Source organism: Eriocheir sinensis, chromosome 32 (genome assembly GCF_024679095.1).
Source record: "Eriocheir sinensis breed Jianghai 21 chromosome 32, ASM2467909v1, whole genome shotgun sequence".
Taxonomy (NCBI): Eukaryota; Metazoa; Arthropoda; class Malacostraca; order Decapoda; family Varunidae; genus Eriocheir; species Eriocheir sinensis.
In genome coordinates this window covers 3,983,829-4,005,060 of record NC_066540.1, presented here as the reverse complement: position 1 = coordinate 4,005,060, position 21,232 = coordinate 3,983,829, and the positions used below count along the sequence as shown (strand labels likewise).

The 21,232-nt window shown below is 44.4% G+C and overlaps 1 protein-coding gene and 1 long non-coding RNA gene across 41 annotated transcripts; both read left to right on the top strand.

Moving 5' to 3' along the window:
* Nucleotides 1–7,022: 7,022 nt before the first annotated feature.
* Nucleotides 7,023–15,636, top strand: LOC127006063 (uncharacterized). Of its 7 annotated transcripts, none has more exons than XR_007759038.1 (5): nt 7,023–9,477; nt 10,256–11,127; nt 12,777–13,514; nt 13,955–13,999; nt 14,255–15,636. It is a non-coding gene; the product is annotated as an uncharacterized LOC127006063 (long non-coding RNA). The 7 variants fall into 7 exon arrangements; XR_007759036.1 differs by having other exon boundaries at nt 7,023–10,095; nt 12,946–13,514; XR_007759035.1 differs by having other exon boundaries at nt 7,023–10,095.
* Nucleotides 15,637–15,673: 37 nt separating this feature from the next.
* Nucleotides 15,674–20,252, top strand: LOC127006057 (uncharacterized). 34 transcript variants are annotated; one of them, XM_050875527.1, is made up of 6 exons: nt 15,677–17,838; nt 17,962–18,023; nt 18,086–18,402; nt 18,472–18,595; nt 18,658–18,726; nt 18,789–20,252. In XM_050875527.1, the coding sequence occupies exons 1-6, from the start codon at nt 17,725–17,727 to the stop codon at nt 19,102–19,104; spliced, it is 1,002 nt and encodes a 333-aa protein (XP_050731484.1). In that variant the 5' UTR covers nt 15,677–17,724; the 3' UTR covers nt 19,105–20,252. The 34 variants fall into 34 exon arrangements, 33 of the variants coding, with proteins under 33 accessions (XP_050731477.1, XP_050731493.1, XP_050731484.1 ...); XM_050875536.1 differs by lacking the exon at nt 18,658–18,726 and having other exon boundaries at nt 15,676–17,838; nt 18,472–18,657; nt 18,727–20,252; XM_050875522.1 differs by having other exon boundaries at nt 15,677–17,776; nt 18,086–18,271; nt 18,334–18,402; nt 18,472–20,252.
* Nucleotides 20,253–21,232: the final 980 nt, after the last annotated feature.

Genomic DNA, 21,232 nt, shown 5'->3' with positions numbered 1-21,232 from the left:
ACAAAAAGGAATAATTTCTTATACAGCTATTGCCAAAGGAAGAAAGAGGCATTTCCTTTTGGATGCCTGCCACTTTTTTTTTTTTTTTAATTATTACTCTGACGACTCAGGAGGGTGATCGGGTGTCCAATAAACTAGCCCTAAGGGTCAAATAATTCTCTGTTTGTTTCCGTGTGTGTGTGTGTGTGAACAGAGAGAGAGAGAGAGAGAGAGAGAGAGAGAGAGAGAGAGAGAGAGAGAGAGAGACAAGGAGTTGCAAGGAAGATAAGTACTCCAGAAGGCTTTATGACCCGTAAGGGAGTACTGTGAGACACATAAGTTGGAAAGACATGCCCAGGTGAGATAAAATCTACAATCCAGGTAGCACCTTCTCGAGCCGCGTTTTGAGAGAGAGAGAGAGAGAGAGATTGATTCCCATACATTTCGTGTTATTCTCTCTCTCTCTCTCTCTCTCTCTCTCTCTCTCTCTCGGATGGAAATATATATAAGAAATGGGCGAGTGAGAGATTCCCGCCCTTTTTTCTCTCTCTCTCTCTCTCTCTCTCTCTCTGATGAAAAATATAAAAAAAATGGAGAGAGAGAGAGAGAGAGAGAGAGAGAGAGAGAGGAAGGGGGAGGCGAGCAGACAGCATAATAGGCGCGCGGGATATCTGAACACCAGTCCTGATGACGTCACGAGGGATGTGTGGGGCCTGGAGTCTCGGTGGTCTCGGCAGAACACCATGGGACTGGGTGCTCCTAGATGCACAGCCGTAGAGGCCTTAAGGGGAGAAATGGGATGGAGTACATTTAAGGAGAGAATTATAAAGGGCAAGATGGGATTCATGAAGAAAATCGAAGGACTAAGTGAAGAACGATGGGTAAAAAAGGTGGTAACAGAGGACAGAACAACATCCTCATGGAAAAAATAAATAGCTAGATGGAAGAGGAGAGAAAATCTTGAAAATGAGTTTTTTTTTTTTTTTTTTTACATTGCAGCCTATTGCGCCGGTAGGCTTCTTCCCGGTGGATCCTGATGGTCGATCCAATGCTTCTTTCCGGTAGGTCCTGATGGTCGGCCCAGCCCGTTCTGGCGCAGGCGAGTGTTTATAGTGGCGCCATCTTGCATTGGCTCATGCTGCCCTCCCAGAGCTCATCTTTGATCCTAGAATCTAGAGTCCGGGTTGATAGGTGATCTTCTGGACAGCATGTGGGTAGTTTTAAGCCACTTGGCGGCGGCTGAAAAATCCCAGCTTGGTGGCACCGGGCGGGGATTGAACTCGCGTCCTCCTGAACACGAGGCCGTTACTTTGACGACTCAGCCACCGCCTCCCCATAATAAGTGGAACAGAATGAGGGTTAAGGACATCAAGAAATGCATTGCCACCAATGGCCTGGAAAAATGGCAAGCAGGAGCAGCAGAAAAGTCGACTTTAAAATGGTACAAGAGAAAACAAAAGCCTGAAAGAGAAAATTGGTACCGGGGAGACTGGGGGAGTAAGCTGCTGTTCAAGGCAAGGTCTGGAACTCTAGAAGTAAAGGGGAGAAGCAGAGACGAGCAGGACCAAAACTGTAGCTTGTGTATAGGGGAAAAGGAAACAATAGAGTACCTGATTTTTTTATTTTTTTTTATTTATTTTTTTTTTTAATTTATTTTTTTTTTTACATTGATTGCCTATTGCGCCGGTAGGCATCTTCCCGGTGGGGCCTGATGGTCGGCCCAAGGCTTCTTCCAGGTGGGGCGTGATGGTCGGCCCAGCCCGTTCTGGCGCAGGCGAGTGTTTATAGTGGCGCCATCTTGCATTGGCTCATGCAGCCCCCCCGGACCTCGTTCTTGATTCGCTTGGACGGCTTCCTCTCGAGTCCGGGTTGATGGGTGGTCTTCAGGACAGCATGTGGGTAGTTTTAAGCCACTCGGCGGTGACTGAAAAATCCGAGTGGTAGCTTGGGGATTCGAACCCGCGTCGACAGGTATGAAGAGGAGAGACAAAGGCTATTGGCTTCAGTAGTGGAAATTTTGGGGGAAGAGGAGTGGCATAGCAGATTGGAGGAGGAAGACGGAGGAGTAAGTACCGTGTTAGGACTATATGGCAGTAAGGAGGAAGCAGTGAAATTAATACCTCACACAAAAAATTTTCTTGGCATGTGTTTGGGAAAAAAAGATCTGAGCAGTAAAAGTGGAGTGAAAAGTGTACTAGTGGAAAATAGCAAAACACAGGCAAATAAATCTGGAAAAGAAAAGGACAGAAAACCTAAGTTTCAGGATGAAGTGCTTAAGAAAGTGATGTATACTGAAAAGAAAAGAGTGTAGAAGTGAAAAAGAAGAAAAGAGGAACGAAAGAAGGAGGACCTAAGAAGCGATACAAAGCGGCACAGGTCAAAAGAAGAAGAAGTCCTCCTCCTCGACAGTGACTCGCTCCTCCTCGAAGTCTGTCAGGGACATTTTTCCTCTTTTCCACGCTGGGGCTGTTTTCCAAGAGTCCCTCCACGACCCCAGGTGAGACATTAAGGCTGCCGTGGTATTGTGAATAGTGGAAATAAGGAGAAACGGTCAACACTCGTCTCGATGAACAGTTTTTCTTTTTGCCGCTGTTGGCCTTGTTGAAGGGACGCATTATTAGTGGTCTGGGAAGCTGCTGCAGGCGGCACATCACGGTATAAAGAGTAGAAATGAGGAGAAACACTCATGCCTCACAAGGGGGATCAGTTTTGCTTCCTGGCGCTCAGATATTGGCTTTAATGGAGCACTTGTGATGGCCGGCTGGGAGGCGTCAAGGCTACAGGGAACCATCCTGCCAGGCTGGAAATACTGGAAATAAGGAGAAGCAGTCAGGGTTTTGCCTAACCTGACCTGGGTAATGTGTAGGAAGAGTAGGCGTGGTCTGTGAAGCACAAGGGGCATATATTCTATATTGTTCATACCTCAGTGTATTCAGATTGATCTATTGAGCATCGGAAATGGTCTAGAAAATATGTTCAAATTGGAATAACAACATACTTAACTGAGGCGCAATCAATCCCCCCTCACGGCTCGGCACACACTGAGTTAGGGGCCGAGGAAGTGAGGACGATACGATTGAGTATTGCCTAGATGTGTGTATTGTCAGGTTAGGGGGGGGAGGTCAAACCCCACCCCCCAGTTAGCCATTAGGTATGTTAGGTTTGGTCAGGGTAGGTTGGGGGGGTTGAGAGAGGACAAAGTCCCCAGTTAGCCGTTAGGTTACAAGTCGGGGTTGGTTTAGTTTAAAAGTAATTTGTGACATTTGAGAGAGAGAGAAACCTCACACGCTCACTCACATAGGCGGAGTGTGCTACGGGGAACTGTAGTATTCCTGATATATGTACCCTCCTAAAAGTAGTTTTTTTGCTGGTTTGGGCATATTCTGTGTCCTGAAAATAATACGCCTACTCCTGCTACATTTTTACCCCTGAGCTGAGGCAAGGCCTTTTAGAAGGCCTTGGCTGAGGACAGGGCTGGAGTATGGATCTTGAGGTGGTTTGGGCACGTGAAGAGACGGGGGAAGGTAAGCCTCTGGGTGTTAGGGTGGAGGTGCCAGGGTGCCGCCCACCAGACAGGCCAAATAGGAGCGGAGTCCAGTGCCGAGTGAGGAGGTTGAGGTGGTTTGGGCACGCCAAGAGGAGGAGGAAATAATATTCACGAGAGGGTAGCCACCTCTGGCAAAGGTAATACTTACAACATTGATTCTTTTTTGGTCCCTGAATGCAGTGTAGTAACAAGTGACTTCCGGAAAATAGAAGGCGGGTCGGGGGGGCATAGTCCCCTGTTAAGGGGGTCAAGGGGGACCAAGCCCCCCATTAAGTAGGTTACGTTAGGTTAGGTTTGATTAGTTTAAATTTATTTGGCATGCGGTGTTGGCCGGCAGAAATACGCAGTGCATGGCGGGACAGAGCGGCAGTGGGGGTGGTCTACTATGCAGGCCGGTGTTGCGAGAAATACCTCCTCACAGAAATAAGTCGCTCTGCTGTCCACCACGCATGCGTGCTGGGGAAATACACGGCAGGAAAAACATTAATTTGGTTGGTTTTGTTCTAGTTTGTCCACTTGTGATCTTTAACCCTGTAGCAGCGACGGGCCAAATTTGTGGCTTTACCATGTAGCAGCGATGGGCTAAATTTGTGGCTTTACCATGTAGCAGTGACGGGGCAAATTTGTGGCTTTACCATGTTGCAGCGACGGGCCAAATTTGTGGCTTTACCGTGTAGCAGCGATGGGCCAAATTTGTGGCTTTACCGTGTAGCAGCGACAGGCCAAATTTGTGGCTTTACCATGTTGCAGCGACGGGCCAAATTTGTGGCTTTACCATGTAGCAGCGACGGGCCAAATTTGTGCCATGATATAAACCCCCCAAAATAGATGATACATAATCTGATCACAAATGCTTTAATTGATATATGATATGAAATGGTTTGTGTGAGGGGTGATTTTTCTCATTTTTCTCGCTTGGGGGGACCATTAAGAAACATTATCCACTCTGCTACCGGGTTAAGAGCGGCAGGGATGGAATAAATCATGATTTTTCTAAAAATAAAAATAAATCGATTTATATGAATTAAATCGGATTTGTTATTGAAATTGATTTTTTTTATTTATATGATTTTTATTGCAATAATCCTTGTTTGTTTCCACTTGTTATTTGTTTCAGTCTTATGAGGCCATTTTCTTGTATTAAACTTGGCAATGTTAAATGAAGCCATAGTTTAATATACATCTCCCAAGATTAATTTTTCACATAAAAATTATAAGTAGGACTTTTTTAATGCATTTGAATATTTTTCTTCTTAGAGATGGCAATGATTCACTGATACCTGACTTGCTTCAGGACCAGTACAGGACAATTAGACTTGATACTTTTCCTGTGTAACTGATTCACATGTTCCTTCTTTATATAATATATATATATATATATATATATATATATATATATATATATATATATATATATATATATATATATATATATATATATATATATATATATATATATATATATATATATATATATATATATATATATATATATATATATATATATATATATATATTTCTTTTTCCCAGTGTGGTATGTCTACACACACATCTTCGTGGTGAAGTGAAGCTACTGCATATATATATATATATATATATATATATATATATATATATATATATATATATATATACATATATATATATATATATATATATATCAGTGGTGGGCACCGATCACTTTTTTGCTGTTCCGATCCCCAATCATCCAATTAGTTTGGGCAACTGATCCGATTCCGATCATCCGATCATTTTTTAAGTACTGCTGTTCCCGATCATCATTAAAACCTATAATGATTACTATTATTTTTAAAAATAATAATTACAAGAAACACCTATATTAGGCGTTCTTTAAGTAATAATTTCAAATAAGTAATAACTTAATTATTTGCTTATAAGAGCCGATGGCTGAATGGATAGCGTGACGGTCCCGCGTTTGAGACGACGCGAGTTCAATCTCCGACCGGTGCCACCAAGCTGGGATTTTTCAGCCGCCGCCGAGTGGCTTAAAACTACCCACATGCTGTCCAGAAGACAGCCTGGCACGGCGGGCAGGGACAGGACCAGCAGGAGGAAGACAGGCTTGGCCCAGTACACGTGCTGGTGCCCGCACACGGCACCACGTACTGGTACTCGGGGCACAGGCTCCGCAGCACCTGTGTTCCAAGTGATTGATAATTTTACAAGTATATTTTCATACATTCTCACACAGGCACACAGTGGTGTAGGGGGGCAGGCAGAGTGCTGGGTGGGGTCATGGCAGGTCAAGGATGGCCTGGCAGTGTGCCACCCGGCCCGGGGGTGAGGTCACCAGAGTCACACTTTTTTACTTTGTCCTGCTTCCTTACCGTTGATGAGGGTTGCTACACAGTAAAGCCACAAATTTGGCCCGTCGCTGCTACACAGTAAAGCCACAAATTTGGCCCGTCGCCGCTACACAGTAAAGCCACAAATTTGGCCTGTCGCTGCTACACAGTAAAGCCACAAATTTGGCCCGTCGCTGCTACACAGTAAAGCCACAAATTTGGCCCGTCGCCGCTACACAGTAAAGCCACAAATTTGGCCCGTCGCTGCTACACAGTAAAGCACAAATTTGGCCCGTCGTTGCTACACAGTAAAGCTACAAATTTGGCCCGTCGCTGCTACACAGTAAAGCCACAAATTTGGCCCATTGCTGCTACACAGTAAAGCCACAAATTTGGCCCATCGCTGCTACACGGTAAAGCCACAAATTTGGCCCGTCACTGCTACACGGTAAAGCCACAAATTTGGCCCGTCGCTGCTACACAGTAAAGCCACAAATTTGGCCCGTCGCTGCTACACAGTAAAGCCACAAATTTGGCACGTCGCTGCTACACAGTAAAGCCACAAATTTGGCCCGTCGCTGCTACACAGTAAAGCCACAAATTTGGCCCGTCGCTGCTACACGGTAAAGCCACAAATTTGGCTCGTTGATGCTACACAGTAAAGCCACAAATTTGGCCCATCGCTGCTACACGGTAAAGCCACAAATTTGGTCCGTCGCTGCTACATGATAAAGGCACAAATTTGGCCCGTTGCTGCTACCGGGTTAATTATTGATACACATGACCACAAAATCCTGCTGAGCTATCTTTAATATTTTTAGAGCTAGCTCACAAGATGTCCAATCATTTCCATGCATATTTCCTTTTTTTTTTCATACTGTTCCTGGTATTCATGTGTGTTTGTGTCCGTTTTTCTCCGTTTGAATTTCACGTGCGTCACTGGGACTTTGTGTGTACGTGTGGCAACTATTCACGCACACACACACCAAATCCCATAGAGCTATCTTTGATATTTTTAGAGCTAGCTCACAAAACGTCCAAACTTTTTCAGATCTGGCAGCCGTCAAGTTTTACCCTCCTGAGCTGCCGGTGTTGGTGGTGCCCAGGCTGGAACACTCCCCGCCCAGGGCTATGGCAACCTGAGGAGGCACAGTAAGACTCTGCCCCTGGCTTATAAGGTATTGATGGTATTAGTAGTAGTAGTAGTAGTGTTAAGCCAAGACCAAGTATAATAACTGTTTGTGGTTTTGTTTGGGTAGGTTAGGTTTAGGGTATCTTCTAACACATGACAGCCAGCACGTTATGGCATAAATTGACACAGAATGACCTCAATGTGTTGCATAGAAAGTCTCATTAGCAAGGAAGCATAGATGAATTTTCTGAGTCAAGACCTATAGTGTTTGCTTTGGGCTTTGATAGGTTAAGTTAGGTCAAGTATAGGTCATATTCAAACACAGGACAGCTGGTAAATTGTGGCATAAATCAACACAGAATGACCTCACTGTGTTGTATAGAAAGTCTCATTAGCAAGGAAGCATAGATGAATTTTCTGAGTCAAGACCTGTAGTAACTGTTTAGGGTTTTGTTAGGTTAGTTAAGGGGCGCATAGTCTCAGAAAGCATATGAAGTTGCATATTTTTGGCTGTACATGTTACACAATAAAGTAGACTATAATCTAACATCTCTGGCAAAGTTTGAGCCTGATTGATGAATAACTTTTTTTTTTGGTGGGGGGGGGGGGGGAATTTTTGACCGAATTTGAGTTCTAAACAACTTTTTTATATATGGGTTTTCAGCTTTTTTGTTCATTGGACAATGTAAAGTAACCTCAGTGCTAACATTTGGACAATATGTGTTGGCAATGTTTTGTTTCCATATATATAATATTTTTTTATTACGTAACCAAACACATTTCTCTGTTTCAGTGTAAAATATATGAAAAAAATATTCTATGGCGCTTAGAAGAGTTTTGTCTTGATGGAAATATAGTCTTACCATTACCCTATTGAATGAACTCATCCAATTGGAAATGTCTTTTATAGGCTATCAGAATTTTAACCAAAAATGCCAATAACTTACATTTTGAGAAATCATCGTTTTTACATTTCGTTACCATAATATGTTTGATATGCTATTTCTGCAATGTATTTTTTATTCTACAGATATTTCGGTAGTACCTGGTCCCCTCCTTTTCAAAAGATATTATACACTCGATGGTGTGGGTATCATGGGGCACCACCACACTCATTGGAGATAGGTTTTTACTCAGAAGCCTCCAGGCTTATAATTTTTTTTCTACTGGCTTGTTTTCTTGTCTTTTTCTTCTTCCTCTTCTCGTTCTTGGTTCTGCTTGTCCTCTTTTCCTTCCGCTCAAAAGAATCTATGAAGTTCGAGGACCTCTTGAACCCTAGCGAGGTCAGGAGGTTGGCTTCACTGTGCCCAAAGTTATGCTCCAGGATTGTGACCTGGGGCACAAAGACAGTCCTATGTAGGCCACAGAATTTGTCTTTTGAAGCCTTCCTCCAGACCATTCCGTGTAGGCTCTCATTTCTGTTCTGTGTCCTCCCCTTCAGGCACTTCTCCAGCAGCTCTGGTCTTGTGATGTCACGGTACACTGTCCTGATGAGGCTGAGGCTGTCGTATGATATGTGGGACAAGTAAATCCTCTTGTCAGTGTGTGGTGGTGATCTCTCCCCTTTTGCCAGGCTTCTCTGCACACAGCACCATAAGGATTGACTCTTTGGGCACAGCCGATGTTATTCATTTTTGGTGGCAGTGTGGTGATAATAGCTGGCCATTATCGCTGACCTCATGCTACCAACAGTCTCATGCTTGTCTCTGGCAGCCTTTGTGTAGTATGAGGAGAGCTTGTCAATAACTTCGTCAGTCAGCTGCTTTGCAGCCACATATATCGAAAAACTGACTAAAAATCATATAAATAACGTAATAAACACAGAACACCTTTGTTCTAGAGCGCGGCCGCGTGCCACTCCAGGCCTGAGATAGTGTCAGATAATGACTAATTTCCATTGGAAACAGGCATCGTACCGCTAAGATATTTTAAAACGGTTCCATGAACATAGACCAAAGTAAAATTGCGAAAAACAGAAAATCAAATTTAAGGGGGACATTTCCTATTCTTGGCTTAAATGCGCCCTTTAAGTTTAGGGTATCTTCAAACACATGACAGCCAGCACCTTATAGCATAAATCAACACAGAATGACCTCGCTTTGTTGTATAAAATGTCTCTTTAGTAAGGAAGCATGTATGAATTTTCTGAGTCAAGACCTGCAGTAACTGTTTAGGGTTTTGTAAGGTCAGTTAAGTTTTGGGTATCTTGAAGCACATAACAGCCAGCACCTTAGGGTATAAATCAACACAGAATGACCTCACTTTGTTGTATAAAATGTCTTGTTAGTAAGGAAGCATATATGAATTTTCTGAGTCAAGACCTGTAGTAACTGTTTAGGGTTTTGTTAGGTTAGTTAAGTTTAGGGTATCTTGAAACACATGACAGCCAGCACCTTAGGGTATAAATCAACACAGAATGACCTCACTTTGTTGTATAAAATGTCTTGTTAGTAAGGAAGCATGTATGAATTTTCTGAGTCAAGACCTGTAGTGACTGTTTAGGGTTTTGTTAGGTTAGTTAAGTTTAGGGTATCTTGAAGCATATAAATCAACACAGAATGACCTCATTGTGTTGTATAGAAAATCTCATTAGCAAGGAAGCATGTATGAATTTTCTGAGTCAAGACCTGTAGTAACTGTTTAGGGTTTTGTTAGGCAAGTTAAGTTTAGGGTATCTTCTAACACATGACAGCCAGCACCTTAGGGTATAAATCAACACAGAATGACCTCACTTTGTTGTATAAAATGTCTTGTTAGTAAGGAAGCATGTATGAATTTTCTGAGTCAAGACCTGTAGTAACTGTTTAGGGTTTTGTTAGGTTAGATAAGTTTAGGGTATCTTGAAGTGTATAAATCAACACAGAATGACCTCACTTTGTTCTATAAAATGTCTTGTTAGTAAGGAAGCATGTATGAATTTTCTGAGTCAAGACTTATAGTAACTGTTTAGGGTTTTGTTAGGTTAGATCAGGTTAAGTTTAGGGTGTCTTCAAACACAAGACAGCCAGAAATCTATAACACACATCAACACAGAATGACCTCACTTTGTTGTATAGGAAGTCTCATTAGCAAGGAAGCATGTATGAGTTTTCTGAGTCAAGATCTGTAGTGACTGTTTACGGTTTTGTTAGGTTAGTTAAGTTTAGGGTATCTTGAAACACTTGACAGCCAGCACCTTAGGGTATAAATCAACACAGAATGACCTCACTTTGTTGTATTAACTGTCTTGTTAGTAAGGAAGCATGTATGAATTTTCTGAGTTTCTGTAGTGACTGTTTAGGGTTTTGTTAGGTTAGTTAAGTTAAGGGTATCTTGAAGCATATAAATCAACACAGAATGACCTCACTGTGTTGTATAGAAAATCTCATTAGCAAGGAAGCATGTATGAATTTTCTGAGTCAAGACTTATAGTAACTGTTTAGGGTTTTGTTAGGTTAGGTTAGGTTAAGTTCAGGGTATCTTCAAACACATGACAGCCAGCACATTATGGTATAAATCAACACAGAATGACCTCACTTTGTTGTATAAAATGTCTCATTAGAAAGGAAGCATGTATGAATTTTCTGAGTCAAGACCTGTAGTAACTGTTTAGGGTTTTGTTAGGTTAGTTAAGTTTGGGGTAGGCGGTGGCTGAACGGATAGCAAGACGGCCCCGCGTTCAGGAGGACGCGAGTTCAATCCCCGACCGGTGCCACCAAGCTGTGATTTTTCAGCCGCTGCCGAGTGGCTTAAAACTTCCCACATGCTGTCCATAAGACCACCTATCAACCTGGACTCTAGATTCTAGGATTAAAGATGAGCTCCAGGAGGGCAGCATGAGCCAATGCAAGATGGCGCCACTATAAACACTCGCCTGCGCCAGAACGGGCTGGGCCGACCATCAGGACCCACCGGGAAGAAGCCTTGGACCGACCATCAGGATCCACCGGGAAGAAGCCTACCGGCGCAATAGGCCACGACGTAAAAAAAAAAAAAAAAAAATGTTTAGGGTTTTGTTAGGTAAGTTAAGTTTAGGGTATCTTCTAACACATGACAGCCAGCACCTTAGGGTATAAATCAACACAGAATGACCTCACTTTGTTGTATAAAATGTCTTGTTAGTAAGGAAGCATGTATGAATTTTCTGAGTCAAGACCTGTAGTAACTGTTTAGGGTTTTGTTAGGTTAGATAAGTTTAGGGTATCTTGAAGTGTATAAATCAACACAGAATGACCTCACTTTGTTCTATAAAATGTCTTGTTAGTAAGGAAGCATGTATGAATTTTCTGAGTCAAGACTTATAGTAACTGTTTAGGGTTTTGTTAGGTTAGATCAGGTTAAGTTTAGGGTGTCTTCAAACACAAGACAGCCAGAAATCTATAACACACATCAACACAGAATGACCTCACTTTGTTGTATAGGAAGTCTCATTAGCAAGGAAGCATGTATGATTTTCTGAGTTAAGATCTGTAGTGACTGTTTACGGTTTTGTTAGGTTTTGTTAGGGTATCTTGAAACACTTGACAGCCAGCACCTTAGGGTATAAATCAACACAGAATGACCTCACTTTGTTGTATTAACTGTCTTGTTAGTAAGGAAGCATGTATGAATTTTCTGAGTCAAGACCTGTAGTGACTTTAGGGTTTTGTTAGGTTAGTTAAGTTAAGGGTATCTTGAAGCATATAAATCAACACAGAATGACCTCACTGTGTTGTATAGAAAATCTCATTAGCAAGGAAGCATGTATGAATTTTCTGAGTCAAGACTTATAGTAACTGTTTAGGGTTTTGTTAGGTTAGGTTAGGTTAAGTTTAGGGTATCTTCAAACACATGACAGCCAGCACATTATGGTATAAATCAACACAGAATGACCTCACTTTGTTGTATAAAATGTCTCATTAGAAAGGAAGCATGTATGAATTTTCTGAGTCAAGACCTGTAGTAACTGTTTAGGGTTTTGTTAGGTTAGTTAAGTTTGGGGTAGGCGGTGGCTGAACGGATAGCAAGACGGCCCCGCGTTCAGGAGGACGCGAGTTCAATCCCCGACCGGTGCCACCAAGCTGTGATTTTTCAGCCGCTGCCGAGTGGCTTAAAACTTCCCACATGCTGTCCATAAGACCACCTATCAACCTGGACTCTAGATTCTAGGATTAAAGATGAGCTCCAGGAGGGCAGCATGAGCCAATGCAAGATGGCGCCACTATAAACACTCGCCTGCGCCAGAACGGGCTGGGCCGACCATCAGGACCCACCGGGAAGAAGCCTTGGACCGACCATCAGGATCCACCGGGAAGAAGCCTACCGGCGCAATAGGCCACGACGTAAAAAAATAAAAAATAAAAATGTTTAGGGTTTTGTTAGGCAAGTTAAGTTTAGGGTATCTTCTAACACATGACAGCCAGCACCTTAGGGTATAAATCAACACAGAATGACCTCACTTTGTTCTATAAAATGTCTTGTTAGTAAGGAAGCATGTATGAATTTTCTGAGTCAAGACTTATAGTAACTGTTTAGGGTTTTGTTAGGTTAGATCAGGTTAAGTTTAGGGTGTCTTCAAACACAAGACAGCCAGAAATCTATAACACACATCAACACAGAATGACCTCACTTTGTTGTATAGGAAGTCTCATTAGCAAGGAAGCATGTATGAGTTTTCTGAGTCAAGACCTGTAGTGACTGTTTAGGGTATCTTGAAACACTTAAAAGCCAGCACCTTAGGGTATAAATCAACACAGAATGACCTCACTTTGTTGTATAAAATGTCTCGTTAGTAAGGAAGCATAGATGAATTTTCTGAGTCAAGACCTGTAGTGACTGTTTAGGGTTTTGTTAGGTTAGTTAAGTTTAGGGTATCTTGAAACACTTGACAGCCAGCACCTTAGGGTATAAATCAACACAGAATGACCTCACTGTGTTGCGTAGGAAGTCTCATTAGCAAGGAAGCATAGATGAATTTTCTGAGTCAAGACCTGTAGTAACTGTTTAAGGTTTTGTTAGGTTAGGTTAGTTAAGTTTAGGGTATCTTGAAGCACATGACAGCCAGCACCTTAGGGTATAAATCAACACAGAATGACCTCACTGTGTTGCATAGAAAATCTCATTAGCAAGGTAGCATAGATGAATTTTCTGAGTCAAATTCTGTAGTAACTGTTTATGGTTTTGTTAGGTTAGGTTAGTTAAATTTAGGGAATCTTGAAACACATGACAGCCAGCTGTTCAAGTGATCTCATACAAGCAAGCATATCAACCTGGTAGCAGCGACGGGCCAAATTTGTGCCATGACATAAACCCCCCAAAATAGATGATGCATAAACTGAACACAAATGCTTTGATAATATTATGAAATGGTTTGTGTGAGTGATGATTTTTTCCCATTTTTCTCGCTTGGAGGGACCAATAAGAAACATGATCCCCGCTGCTGCCACCACCGGGTTAACATGTGCCGCCGACGATCTGTTCACACGTCACTTGCCGCAGCGTTGAGGCGGGATGCAGCGTGCTCTGAGGCGACCCCGGGCAGGAGGCAACATGTGACCTCGGGCACCAAACCTTTGACCTCTATTCAGGAGCAGTAAGTAGCGGGCTTTTTTTCATATATATATTTTTCTTTACACCCTTGAACTGTCTCCTTAGCTGTAAAAAAAATAAATAAATAAAAATAAAAAATAAAATAAAAAAAAACCTGACTCATTGCCGTCCTGGAGTGAACAGACTGTGATCCGGGTGAACGTATTACTCGGGTGACATGTTAACTTATTCACTTTGAGCCGAGTGTTGCTGTTGAGAAAATGAGTCATCCTCACTTTGCTCTGAGTCTGAAAGCATTATGGAACATTATCTCTCTCTCGGGAATAAGAAAATAGAGATTAATTTCATATAATTTTATTATTATTATTATTATTATTATTATTATTATTATTATTATTATTATTATTATTATTATTATTATTATTATTATTATTATCATTATTATTATTATCATCATTATTATTATCATTATTATTATTACAGATCTCACAACTGATGGAAGCTGGGACGGAAAGTTGCCGACATATGGTAAGTTACTATTGTCTCTTTCAACCATGATTTCTACCAGTCTACCAGGGTCTAACCACCACACAATCATTCGCCCAACATCTCTCTACCAGTCCACCACAATGCAACCGTTAGTCTTCACAAGTACAACCGAAAAACTCAACTTGTTCAAAATATTTTCAACTCTGTAACCCTAAAATTTCAACCCAAGTCCTGCCATTCAATCACGATTTCTACCACAATCTACCGGGACCTAACCACAATATATCTTTTCAGGGCAATGGCTGACTGGCTGGTGCTGTCTGGTCACTCAGCTCAGCAAGGGACTGGAAGCTCGAACTCTCTTTCTCTCACACACAAAAAAGTAGCGTAAAAGTGTATAAGGTCCATTGAAAAGGAGAGAGTGTTCCATCTCATCCTCTCTCTCCAACATTCAGGCGGCATCTTTAGAAGGGAAGGGAAGAGAAGGGAAGAATAAAATAGCTCACTGGTGGACAGAGGAGAGAGAGAGGAGGAAGAAGAAGAAGTAGGTTTAAATATATCCATTGTAATATATATTTCCAAACTTTATTAGTCTTCTCTTTTATAGAAATACAGAAAGAGAGAGATAGTTAGTTAGTTCCATCTCCTCATCTCTCTCTCTCTCTCTCTCTCCTTCCTTGGCTCAATCAATCTCCCTCCATCTTCTCCCCAACAGGACTCAGCTCAGCTGATCTCATCTCTTCTCAGCATCCAAGCAGCATCTTGAAGGCCTGTCTGGTTTTCTCTCTCTCTCTATCTCTCTCTCTCTCTCTCTCTCTCTCTCTCTCTCTCTCTCTCTCTCTCTCAGGGCCCACAGGGTGTCCCCCCACAGACACATGCCCCCCCAGACACATAAGGGAGCTCTCTCTCTCTGCAAGAAGTGTCAGTTTGCTCAATAAATATACAAGCAATTTCTGATGTTTTTTTCGTCCATTCTGCAAAGTTTTCAAAGACACAGACCTTAATAAAAGTGGAGATAACAGGGAAACCAAGAGGAGGAGGAAGAAGAGAAAGACAGGAGGAGGAAGAGGAAAGATCAAGCTATTTTTTGGCATAGGAGGAAGAGAGGAAGAAAAAATGAGAAAAATGGACTTGAACTTGGAGGAGGAAATGGACGAAACCACCAAAATTACGCCGGAGAAATACACAGACCTTGATAAAAGTGGAGATAACAGGGAAACAAAGAGGAAGAGGAAAGATTAAGCTATTTTTTGGCATTGAAAGAAAGGAGGAAAAGAGGAAGAAAAAATGAGAAAAATGGACTTGAACTTGGGAGGAGGAAATGAACGAAACCTCCAAAATTACACCGGAGAAATACACAGACCTTGTTAAAAGTGGAGATAACAGGGAAACGAAAAGGAGGAGGAGGAAGAGGAAAGATTAAGCTATTTTTTGGTATAGGAGGAAAGGAGGGAAAAACGGAGGAAACATGGAGAATCAGTGAGGGGAAGTACCTGTTCTTGAGGCAGCCTCTGACCTGACATAACCTTGGGCCTGAGCATACACTGGGGGTGGGTTGCTTCACTCACCCACCATCTCCATGCATCCTCCCCCAAACCATGAGGTGCGTCGGTGTCCCCTTGGTGGTCTCCTGGACTCACTGGAGGGCTGAGTCTGGTCTCATCTCAGCTCCATCCCTGCAAGAACCATCAGAGAGTTAGTGTGTGTGTGTGTGTGTGTGTGTGCATCAACTTCAAGTGCCAATATCTCGGCAAGCACATCAGTTGGGAACACAAGATTCTAACATGAGATGCTCCTAACACTCAACTACAACACTTGTAACTGGCAGTGTTCATAACCTTTAAGCTCATGAGAAATTTGCACTTAACAAAAAACTTTCCAACATAAAAATATCCAAAATTCAATGACAAATTCAAGTGCCAATATCTCGGCAAGCACATCAGTTAAGAACACAAGATTCTAACACAAAATGCTCCTAACACTCACCTACAACACCTATAACTGGCAGTGCTCATAACCTTCTAGCTCCTGAGAAATTTGCACTTAACTAAACACTTTCCAACATAAAAATATCCAAAATTCAATGACAACTTCAACTCTAACTGCCAATATCTTGTAATCCACGCCAGTTAGGAACACAAGATGCTCCTAACACTCACCTACAACACCTATAACTGGCAGGTCTCATATCTTCTAGCTCCTGAGAAATTTGCACTTAACTAAAAACTTTCCAACATAAAAATATCCAAAATTCAATGACAACTCTAACTGCCAATATCTCAGAATCCACGTCATTTAGGAACACTATAGGAAGGCAGACGTGGAAAACCTTAGGGAACATTACAGAGAGCTGGACTGGGATGACCTAATGGGAACAAGTGAAGTGCAGGAAAAGTGTGATATCTTTATGGAGGCGTATAAAACAGGGTCAAGAAGTTTGTACCAGAAACAGACCCAAAGAGAAGGGAAAAAGGACTGGTTTAATACAAGGTGTGCTAAGGCAAAAGAAAAAAAGAGACAAAGCAAGGAAAAGACTAAAAAGAAATAAAAACCAAAGGAATAAAGAAGATTTTAAGGCAGCGAGAAATGAATATGTGAAAATAAGGAAGGAAGAAGAGAAGGGATATGAAAAGGATATTGTGGAAAAGTGTAAGGAACAACCCAAACTATTTTACAGATTCATAAATGGAAAGATTGAACCAAGAGAAACAATTGACAGACTGAGCGACGGGAGTGTGACAACCGCTGATCCTCAAGACACGGCGGAGTTACTAAACAAAGAGTTCCGGCAAGTTTTTACTAAAGAATCAACGAGCCACAAAAAACAAGACAAATGTTCACATGGAAGAAGTCTCAGTATATAAAGAGGAGATATATAAACTGTTGGGGGAGTTGGAAGAGAGGAAAGCTGTAGGCAGGTAGGCGGTGGCTGATTGGTAGCGTGCTGGGCCCACATTCACTGCGTGATGGACGACGCGGGTTCGAATCCCCACGCTGGTTACCACCCCGGATTTTTCAGTCACCACCGTGTGGCCTAAGACTACCCACATGCTGTCCTGAAGACCACCCATCAACCCAGACTCTGGAGGAAACCGTCCAAGTGAATCAAGAAGGAGTTCCGGGGGGCAGCATGAGCCGAGAAGATGGCGCCACTATAAACACTTGCCTGTGCCATGACGGACTGGGGCCGAACATCATCCAGGCCCCTCAAGCATACCTACCGGCGCATAGACGTAAAAAAAAAAAAAAAAAAAAAAGAACCAGATAGAGTCGCAGGGTATATATTGACATTTCTGTTTTTCTTTATATTTATTTCCTTACAATCTTCCACTTCCCTTAGTTTAGCTGTTCTGTGTGTGTGTGTGTGTGTGTGTGTGTGTGTGTAGCAGCCACATCACTCACCCGCTGTGGTGTGTCTGTGGGCCTGGCTGAGGGTGCAGGCAGCAGCTGCCTCGGACAAGGGTGCCCTAGCAGGCGGCGTCCAGCAGGCACATGGCCCCTCTACAGGCCTGTGGGCACAGTGTTCCTGCCTTGACCCATTACATATTCTGCCTTAAATTCCCTCGGGGCAGCAACCCTAACAAGCCATCACAGCTCCCAGGCCGGCACTCTGCCCCAGTGGTCTCTGCTGGGCCGGGTTTAACAAGCCATCACAGCTCCCAGGCCGTCCCTCTGCCCCAGTGGTCTCTGCTGGGCCGGGTTTCTTGTGGAGCGCAGGGAAACTTGACAAACCCTCACACAGCGTCCCCTTGGTAATCCTGCCGATGGTCTGTTGTGGTGGCCCGAGTCACCGCTGCTGCACTGTGCCGGGGCAAGGTGGCTCGGGGCAGACGGCACTGTTCACTGTGGTGCTGGCTGCTGCACTGTGCCGGGGCAAGGTGGCTTGGGGCAGGCGGCACTGTTCACTATGGTGTTGGCTGCTGCACTGTGCCGGGGCAAGGTGGCTCGGGGCAGACGGCACTGTTCACTGTGGTGTTGGCTGCTGCACTGTGCGGGGCTAGGTGGCTCGGGGCAGGCGGCACTGTTCACTATGGTGTTGGCTGCTGCACTGTGCCGGGGCAAGGTGGCTCGGGGCAGACGGCACTGTTCACTGTGGTGCTGGCTGCTGCACTGTGCCGGGGCAAGGTGGCTTGGGGCAGGCGGCACTGTTCACTATGGTGTTGGCTGCTGCACTGTGCCGGGGCAAGGTGGCTCGGGGCAGACGGCACTGTTCACTGTGGTGTTGGCTGCTGCACTGTGCCGGGGCAAGGTGGCTCGGGGCAGACGGCACTGTTCACTGTGGTGTTGGCTGCTGCACTGTGCCGGGGCAAGGTGGCTCGGGGCAGGCGGCACTGTTCACTATGGTGTTGGCTGCTGCACTGTGCCGGGGCAAGGTGGCTCGGGGCAGACGGCACTGTTCACTGTGGTGGTGCTTGTTGGCTGCTGCACTGTGCCGGGGCAAGGTGCCTTGGAGCAGGTGACACCGTTCACTGTGGTGGTGCTTGTTGGCTGCTGCACTGTGCCGGGGCAAGGTGGCTCGGGGCAGACGGCACTGTTCACTGTGGTGTTGGCTGCTGCACTGTGCCGGGGCAAGGTGGCTCGGGACAGACGGCACTGTTCACTGTGGTGTTGGCTGCTGCACTGTGCCGGGGCAAGGTGGCTCGGGGCAGACGGCACTGTTCACTGTGGTGTTGGCTGCTGCACTGTGCCGGGGCAAGGTGGCTCGGGGCAGACAGCACTGTTCACTGTGGTGTGGCTTGTTGGCTGCTGCACTGTGCCGGGGCAAGGTGGCTCGGGGCAGATGGCACTGTTCACTGTGGTGTTGGCTGCTGCACTGTGCCGGGGCAAGGTGGCTCGGGGCAGACGGCACTGTTCACTGTGGTGTTGGCTGCTGCACTGTGCCGGGGCAAGGTGGCTCGGGGCAGAGGGCACTGTTCACTGTGGTGTTGGCTGCTGCACTGTGCCGGGGCAGACGGCACTGTTCACTGTGGTGTTGGTGCATCTCTCTGCAGTCAACCACAACACGGTGTCAGTCCTCCCCAGGTGGTGTTGATGACTGGCTCCCCGTCACACACACACAGCAGCACAACACACCACCTCAGAAGTGGGTCTTCATGTGCCGGGCAATGTGCCCCTTCGTGTTAAAGTGCTTCCCACACACTTGAACTCTCTCAGGCCAGAGTGTCTGAACATGTGACGCTCCAGGGTTTGCTTCTCTCTGAACCTTTCTCCACATTCCAGACACTCATGAGGCCTTTCACCAGTGTGTGTGTGTTGAGGCCACCCTTCTGTGTAAACCTTTGGCCACAAACTTCACATTCATGAGGCCTTTCACCAGTGTGTGTGTGTTGAGGCCACCCTTCTGTGTAAACCTTTTGCCACAAACTTCACATTCATGAGGTCGTTCACCAGTGTGTGTGTAAGGGCGTGTGTGTTGAGTTTACTCTCGCAACTGAACCTTTGGCCATATTCTTGGCATTCATGGGGTCCTTCACCAGTGTGTGTAAGGGTGTGTGTGTTGAGTTTACTCTCGCAACTGAACACTTTGCCACACTCTTGGCATTCATGAGGTCGTTCACCAGTGTGTGTAAGGGCGTGTGTGTTGAGTTTACTCTCGCAACTGAACCTTTGGCCATATTCTTGGCATTCATGGGGTCCTTCACCAGTGTGTGTAAGGGTGTGTGTGTTGAGTTTACTCTCGCAACTGAACACTTTGCCACACTCTTGGCATTCATGGGGTCCTTCACCAGTGTGTGTAAGGGCGTGTGTGTTGAGTTTACTCTCGCAACTGAACACTTTGCCACACTCTTGGCATTCATGGGGTCCTTCACTTTTTTTGTTTTAGTTTACTTTTTCAGTCTTGATTATGGGTGATGGGGCACTCTGCCAAGTGCCTAACAATCACCCACTTTTTAGAGGCTGCAACCGAGGGTTCTTTTTAGGATGGTAGTGGTTCCCTTAAGGGCAATTGTTTGGATTTCTGTTGCCCTCGGGTTTCCTGGGATTTTAGCTAGATGGTCTTTGAAGTTCTTTTTCAGTAGGCCTGTTGCTCCGGCAATGACTGGCACAATCGAGATGTTCTTCAATTTCCAGTTTCTTTTCATATCATGCATCAGGCCTTGATATTTGGTGACCTTCTCCCTTTCAGCTCTGTTTAGCCCGCTGTCATGTGGGATACTGACCTCAACTATCATAGCCACTTTTTCTTTCCTGTTCCACACAACCAGGTCCGGTTTCACTGCAGCATTATCTAGGTAGGTAGCTGTTGGAATTACCTGGTCATAGTAGATGGTGTGCGTCTCATTTCCGGTGATTTTCTCTGGCTGATGTTCCCACACTTTGCTAGAGCACTTGATGTTCAGGCTGTTGCAGATGGTCCAGTGTAGGTATTTGCACACTTCATCATGCCTGACTGTGTAGTAGCCATCGGCTAGCAGAGTCTGGCAGCTGCAGATCAGGTGGCTCACACTTTCAATTTCAGTGTGGCAGAACCTGCATTTGTTGTTGTTACTGAGACCAGCCATTTTTTTGAAAGCGTTGGTCATTATGGCCTGGTCTTGTGCTGCCATTATCAGCCTCTCCTGATCGTAGTGGAGGGTTCCTTTGATGAGCCAGTTCAGAGAGCTCTCCTTGTCAATGTAATCTTTGGAGAGCTCTTGCAGGAAAAACTTGGCACGTTGGTGTTCTGCCCACTCAGTTAAGTTGGTGTTCTGGAACTTCATGGTGAATTTTGAACGGCTCTTTCTGGCCATTTTGGTGGCTGGTGTGTTTTCTGTTTCCTGCTCATCTACTATACAATCCTGTCCAAAATGCTGGGCCAGCTTAGTAATCGAGGTGTTTTTGCTGGCTTTGTTGGTGTGGTGTTCCCAGACCCTGGCAATGTTTGGACTTAGGGAGCTTCTGAGGTATTGGCCGATGCTCACCATAGTGGCTCTGTGTTGGTGGTTAACTTCAAACAGTCCTAGGCCTCCCTCTCTTCTTGGCATATACAGTCTTGGAAGGCACTGATTTCTGTAGATGACCTTGTGGAGTGTTAAAGTTTTCCTTGTTTTTACATATAATTTATTTATTTCGGTTTGAGGCCAGTCAATAATGCCAAAGCTGTAACTTAGCACTGGCATGGCAAGTTGGTTTATGGCAGTTATTTTGTTTTTGTTGGTGAGTTGCGTCTTGCAGATCTTCTTCAGACGGCTGAGGTATTCACTGCCTGCCTTCTTCCTCATGGTGGTATGCTGTATGCTGTCATTTTCCTCAATGCCAAGGTATTTGTATGGCTCATGCTCCATTAGGTCT